This window comes from Octopus bimaculoides, chromosome 24, assembly GCF_001194135.2.
Source record: "Octopus bimaculoides isolate UCB-OBI-ISO-001 chromosome 24, ASM119413v2, whole genome shotgun sequence".
In the NCBI taxonomy this organism is placed as follows: domain Eukaryota; kingdom Metazoa; phylum Mollusca; class Cephalopoda; order Octopoda; family Octopodidae; genus Octopus; species Octopus bimaculoides.
The window spans coordinates 3,334,538-3,341,870 of NC_069004.1; the positions used below are offsets into that span (position 1 = coordinate 3,334,538).

General features: G+C 38.3%; 1 protein-coding gene and 1 non-coding gene across 2 annotated transcripts in view; both read right to left on the minus strand.

Moving 5' to 3' along the window:
- The window catches only part of LOC106868766 (MATH and LRR domain-containing protein PFE0570w-like), a 4,237-nt gene extending 1,095 nt beyond the window's left edge, over positions 1–3,142 (minus strand). Inside the window, exons 1-2 of the mRNA XM_014914184.2 lie at positions 2,657–3,142; positions 896–1,110 (exon numbers count right to left, since the gene is read on the minus strand). Coding sequence (XP_014769670.1) covers positions 896–1,110; positions 2,657–2,810 — 369 coding nt within the window. The 5' untranslated portion in view covers positions 2,811–3,142. The remainder of the gene's footprint in view (positions 1–895; positions 1,111–2,656) is intronic.
- An 838-nt stretch (positions 3,143–3,980) lies between these two features.
- On the minus strand, positions 3,981–4,067 carry Trnastop-uca (transfer RNA opal suppressor (anticodon UCA)). Its single transcript has one exon. It is a non-coding gene; the product is annotated as a tRNA-Sec (tRNA).
- Between the last annotated feature and the right edge of the window lie 3,266 nt (positions 4,068–7,333).

Here is a 7,333-nt window from a genome sequence, read left to right on the forward strand (position 1 = left end):
ACAAGCAAAAAAAAATCAAAGTTTGAAGTAAATAATTAATAATCAAAAAAAATTTTTCAAATTCAAGAACACCTTTTTAATGCTAATTAGTAACAAGCAATACAAACTAAACACTTTTAACGAAAGCAGCTGATGCTAATCTTCAACATTGAAATTATCCACTTGTTTTAATAAACTTTGTGGTTAAGAAGTTGTTGTTGTTGTTTGCATCCTTTTGTCTCAGGAGACAATGGAGTTGCACATAAACTAATCCAGTCTGGTTTTTACATTTCATGTCCTCTCCAGTTTCCTCTGCAGTTTTGCGCAGGCCTGGGCTAGACGTAAGAAAATCCTGGGTAGCGCAATCGTCAGGATTCCTCTCTTGACCTTGCTGACATAGTCCAAAGGAGCGCAGAGCATTACGTTTGGTCCCAGCTTGGTTGCAGGAGCTGCCGGAAGAGTGTCGAGTCGAACACTAAACCACCTACGGGACTCCACTCCGGATTTCTTTGAAGGTTGTCTCCTTTCTGTAACCCTGGATAGGGGCCCATACCGGGTACTGTCAGCCAGGGCCAGCTGAACCCAGGACTCGTGTCAGGCAGGGTCGTCACTCCCTGAAGTAGTGAAGGAAATCGCTACCCACTACCTAAGGTTAAGAAGTAGGTTTACAGTTGTTCAATTATCTCTTTTGCATTCATATATTAACAGTTTAGATCTTAATTATAAAATAATACGAAACCATTATTTTGTGCTAATTTAGTTAATTGTAAGATAAAAGTTTAAATGTAATAAAATGTTTTAAAAGAAATTTAAAGTGCGTACGTGATAATTGTAAACCTATTTTTGGACCACCCTATATAAGAGGATTTAAAAAAAAAAAAAAGAAAACATAGATTGTTAAAATAATATTACTCACCTCTAATGAAGCATCTTTTTCTTGAATACTGACGGAGAGTGACGAAGCATCGTTCAAAGCGGAAGTGTCGAGTATTAAATTATTGTAGCTGTCTTCGTCATAATCAATGCATTTAATCTGAAATCTCTCGACATTATCTTCTTCGTCTTCTTCATCATCATCATCATTATTATTATTATTGTCATCATTATCAGCATCCTCATCAAGTTGTTTGTCTGAAAGATAAATTGAATTTTGTTACATGTACTTTTTTATTCATGTACTTTTTTATTCATGTACTTTTTTATTCATGTACTTTTTTATTCATGTACTTTTTTATTCTATTATTTGTTTCACTCATATGACTGTGGCCATGCTGGTGCACCACCTTGAAGGGTTATTTTTTAAAAAATATTTTAGTCGCACAAAACAACACCAGGACTTACTCTTAGTAAGCCTAGTATTTATTCTATCAGTCTCTTTTGCTGAACTGCTAGGTCACAAGGACGTAAACACACCAACACCAGTTGTCAAGCAGTGATGGGGAGACAAACACAGACAAAAAGACACGCTGTACTTGAGAAGATGCGTCAAGCTCCCCCACCTGGCTAACTCCTGTCAAATTGTCCAACCCCTGCCAGCATGGAAAACGGACGTTAAACGATGATGATGATTACTATTATATCGGAATTTGGTGTCAAAAAGTTTATCATTTGTTTCAGTCATTGGACTGCGGCCATGCTGGGGCACTGGCTTGATGGGTTTTAGTTGAATGAATCGACTCCAGTACTTCTTTTTCAGTCTGGTATTTATTCTATCGATCACTTTTTGTCAAACCACGAAGTTACGGGGAGATAAACAACCCAACACGAGTTGTCAAGCAGTGGTGGGGAACAAACACAATAGATATATATGCCGGGCTTCCTTCAGTTTCTGTCTACCAAATCCATTCATAAGTACTCGGTCGGCTCGGGGCTATAGTAGAAAACACTTGCCCAAGATACCACGCAGTGGGACCGAACCCGGAACTATATACGCTTGGGAAGCAAACTTTTAATGACACAGCTCGCATGTGCCTAAAATCATTATTATTTTTTTTTTAATTAAATTTTCTTGACCTAGATGCCTCGTATGTATTACTGTCGACTTAAACAAAAACCAAAAGACAGCAGAATAATACAACAATAAACAAACACGAACGTGTCGCAATCAAATTTTATAAAGAAACAATGAGAGTTCCAATTAGGTAGAACTAAACATGACTTTTTAAAGTATAACATTATATATAATATATATATATTTAACAAGGATAGTATTGTTTGATCCAGAATCTACCAGATTGTTTTTAAGTAACACGGGTTTCTTGTATTGTCGCCTATACAAAGTGTCACTACAATATTGAATCAAACTATATTATCTCAGTTAAATATATTTCATACTGAAGATAAAACACACACTAATTCTTAATTAACATTATTTTATATTCGAACCATTACTGTTTATTATTGTTTTGTCCATGCATTTAATTTTCTCAGACAATTTAATGACGTTCGTGATTCTTGTTTGTATTTTCTCTTTTGATTTTACAGCTGCAGTAGGGAAAGACCTGCAATTTAATATTCCTAAAGCAGCTTAGATGTGAATTTAATCTATTATAGAAGACACGAACTAGATTGTTCATTCCATGTTTGTTACAATGAACAAAGACAGGGGTGCAGGGCGGCCCGGCATCACGTCCTTGTTTATGAAACGCGGTGGAGATTAAAACTACGTAGTTCTTACCATAATGGAGTGCTTCGTAAGTGTCTTCGGTTAACGGTTCTTCTTTAATTGCGACAAGTAATCCATCGCTACTCGTACTAGCCACACAAACAGTCTGATATTCATTGCTGGTGCCAGAGGCAACCAGGTGCGATTGCTGTTTAACATTCTCCATTTCTATCGAAGAAACTAGAAAAGCCTGGGAAGACAGACAAGATGGAATAAATAGAGATGCTAGAGAAAAGTTAAACAGCCTACTGTTATTGTTATTTAGGTAGTAATCATTTATGCAGTAATTAATTAAGTGAGTTAGTTAACGTCGATTTATGAAATCCGACATAAATACACCCACTGCTCCAGAAGCGCCACCTATTGCCAGCACCATCAACATGATGGTCCTCCAGATTTTTCAGCTTCAATGTTGGTCACAGAATAAAACATACACGCTCTACTCTGCATAAATTCTTTATTCTCAAATATATTATTTATTTCTATGTGCGTGTGTTTGTGTGTGTGTGTGTAGCAAAGGTGATTTTTTATTCTTTTTCTTTCAGTTTTTACTTGGAAATTTATTTGGAGTGAATTGTGGTGTGAGACCAAGTGGGATAACTCTTAAGAGTTAATATCAAACTTTTAAGAGATCGCTTTACATGCTAGAAATAGCAGTTGAATTTCCACAAACATTACACCCTACTGTCTTTGAAAAGAATAAGTGGACAGACGGACAGACAAGCCAGCATATATACAAACAAATAGATAGATAGACAGACAAGCAGACTATTTTATAAAATAGTATCCGTTTATTTCATTAAAAATTTCTACAAATACCTTTCAGAGTGTGTAGATTGCGATTATATCGGAATTTAATATTAAAAGAAAAGTTGGTAGGAATGGTGAACGCGCTGTACTGACACACACACTACATATGATGTATGTCAGTATATATCTGTACGAGTCCACCAAATTTTTTTTAAATTCCGATATAATCGTAATCTAAAACGTATTCGGTGAAAATTTCATGAAAAAATCCTGTTTTTCTGAAAGTTGTGAGAAAACAGAGTTGACCTGTGTGAATTGTTCGAAAGCCCTCTCCCCACTCACTAACATATATATATATTTACAAAGTCTGATATTATCGGAATCCACGCAATTTGTTGAAAATTTTAAATGAAAATATTCATTTTTTTCTGAAAACGATGAAAAGTCAATAAGTGGGAGGGATAGGATATATATGTCCTCATATTAAAAGAAAACCTAAACGGAAGCAAAACTGAAAATTACAAAGAAGAAATAATATTATATAAAATGAATATAGGCAAAGCAAAATAGGACCCGCGAGGTCCTTCGCCCGAAAGGTGGAATTGAACCACTCTGACGTCAGTCAGCTACAGGTTTGAAGCCTGCACTCCAGACCACTGAAGCTCGTTCGGGCAATATTATTGGCTGCCACAGATCTATATATAGGCATCTGATAGAATGATAATTTTAAATTTAAGTTATCTAATTTACATAATGGCATATAAATGTCTTAAATATTAATTCGTTTTAAACTTTTAAGGAAGTATGAAGATAAAATCTGATTTAATTTGGTATATCTATATTATTTCTCTGAAAGGAAATTAATTTAACCTATTTATACCAATAAAAGCAACGAAGGCATGAACATTTTTTGCAAAAGATAATGCACAACGAGTTTCTTTTAATAATATCTTCTTTGCTTGAATATTACGAATAAAGGATTACAAAGTATCGTGTGTAAATTTTATTTAATTATTATTTGCACACATTGTAATTACTTTATTCATCAGACGAACACTAATTCCATAAATGGTGTGATCGTTACCACACCAGACAAACATGCTTTACGGAATTCTTTACGTCCCAGGTTCTAATTCCGCCGTTGGAGACTTTTAACATTTTACCCTTTCAGGGTCGATAAAATAAGAACTAGTTAAGTATTGGGATAGATGTAATCGACTTATCGCTTCCCCCAATATTTCAGGCTTTGAGCTCGTAATAGAAAGAATATATCAGTAATTTTAATATTTTTAATCGGAATGTCCCTTTGTTGTCTCCCTTAGTTAAACATCCCTTGTTTGATGGCCATTTTGTAAATCTGCTTCAGTTCCCAACCAATTTTTGTTCCGTTTCTTTTCAAACAACTTCGTTTTATTCAGGAATTTGAGCTTATACTTCTACCGTAATAAAACTCAGTAATTTAATGTATTTTATTAATCTAGTTTTACAAAATTAAATTAGAAAATTGGACAAAACAGAGAACACAACTGAAAAAATTAAAAAGAAAGGAAAGAAAAAAAAAAAAAAAATTCACCACCTTGGGTTGAAAAGTTGGGGGCACTGGGAAACCTCCCTAATGGCTATCGAGGTACGCCATCACGCTTACAGCGTTGCCGCGGGTGATGGCGAGGCTAATGCGCTGGAACAGCCAAGCACCCTCACGAGCCTCACCAGTTACCTCTGCTAGGCGAGTTGCCAGTGGAGACAGGAATCTTGCAGTCAGTGGTCCGACCCCCACCAGACGTCTCGAACGCCACGGGATGGAAAATGTAGTTGGCCGACGGATCGCGGTATTTCAGGATTTTGTTCCGTTCGGTCGCAGAAGCTGTAGACCTCGCCCTGACCGCAGCATCCAGGATGTGAGAAGAAGCAACGGAGTCGCTAACTGTGACATCCCAGACAAGGCATCCGTCCCGCGACCAAGGGCTCAGGGTGAGGCCGTCGGGTCTTTCCCCATCACATCTGGACAATCCAGATGGTTCCAACATGGAGGAGATGTTTGCTTGGGCCAAGCTCTTCTTGAGTATCAGGTTCAGCTCCGTTTGACACACAAAGCAACCAGCATTCAAGCAGCAAGAAAGACCATGGTGGCCGGTGGAGTCGAGGAGCCTACCGCGACGTGCATACGTCAGCAATACGTCTGAGGGCAATGGATCAAACACGTGCATACGTCAGCTCCCAATCTGAGGGCAATGGAGACACGAAGTTCGTCCAAGCCGAGTAGGCCACCAACATTAGCCATAAGGATGGTATCAATCCAGTCACCTGAGTATTTGGCGCTAGCAGACAGTGAGCGGTACCTTGAAAACTGGTCCGACTGGATGAAGGAGGAGTCAAAGGTGATCTTCGAAATTATGTTGTCCCAAGCTCTCTGACTCCGACAGTCCTCCACTTTCTCAGGAGAAAACAAGCTTCAGTTAGAGGTTATGTTAGTCACACGAAGGGATGGTGTTATCCAAGGAATACTGGTTAACAGTGGAATGATTAAAAAAAAAAACAATTAAGATGAATGTAAATTTACTTTCTCCTGTACCTGATGAGATCCCATTTTGTTTTATACCATTACTAGTTTTATCATGTATATTATAGTTTAGGTAAAATTTATTATGTTAATTAGGTAAAATTTATTATGCTAATTATGTTACATCGCTGCTCACCTCACCACCCGCATTGACAACCTCTGATCTAAAGTGTCTTTTAATTTGCATGATGAGAGATTTGGCTACTATTTCTAGCTGGTCGAATGACCGTATAGAGGCTAAGGGCCCTATTGTGTTCGTTTAGTGTTTTAGTGTGTGCGTACGTGTATATGTGAGCGTGTGGTGTGTTTGCTTATTGTTGTTGTTGTTGTTGTGGTGGTGTAAACGAGATGGCACACACAATAGGGTATAGATATACACCTGATGTCGCTGATATGCAGAATGGTGCAGGCTGGCTGGTGCAGCTGATTGCACCAGCTCCGGCTCGACAACGACGGTTTGCCTGCCGTCATAGACTTGCACTCATCCAATACCTTCCCCTGCCCACTGTGATATCCATTAACACGTTATTGTTACACACACACACACGTTCGCGCGCGCACACACACACACATGTTCACGCGCGTGCGCACACACATAAGCACTCAGAGAAACGCGAAAACACAAACTCACACACACACATGTACACACGCACGCATATACATACACGCATATACAGCGAGGCACCTAGTCACATTAAAACATACAGCCATACACACAGTTAATATATATATATAGAGAGAGAGAGATATACACACAAAACATGTGCACTGATGAACACATATACAGATATAAGATCTTTACCTTTTGGCCGGCACATTTAAAAGAGAATTTTTTGTACTTTGTATATTTAGTTTGTCATTGTTATTTATGACATATTAACCCTTTGGCCGGCAGATTTAAAAAATGATTGTCACTGTTATTTCTGACATATTTCCTTTGAGACACGTGTGTATATAATTTAATCGGTTCATTTGTTTTGTTTTGGAAATTATTTTCGTTTACCGTTTTGCTTGTCATTTGAACTGGGTTCAGTCCACAGCTGCCTTGTGGCTCATCCCCAGTTCTTCTGGGGATTGTTGTTGGCACTCCGTCGCTTCCGACGACGAGGGTTCCATTTGATCAGATCAACGGAACAGCTTGCTCGTGAAATTAACGTGCAAGTGGCTGAGCACTCCACAGACACGTGTACCCTTAACGTAGTTAAGGGTACAGTGTGATACAGTGTGACAAGGCTGACCCTTTGAATTACAGGTACAACAGAAACAGGAAGTAAGAGTGAGAGACAGTTGTGGTGAAAGAGTACAGCAGGGTTCGCCACCATCTCCTGCCGGAGCCTCGTGGAGCTTTAGGTATTTTCGCTCAATAAACACTCACAACG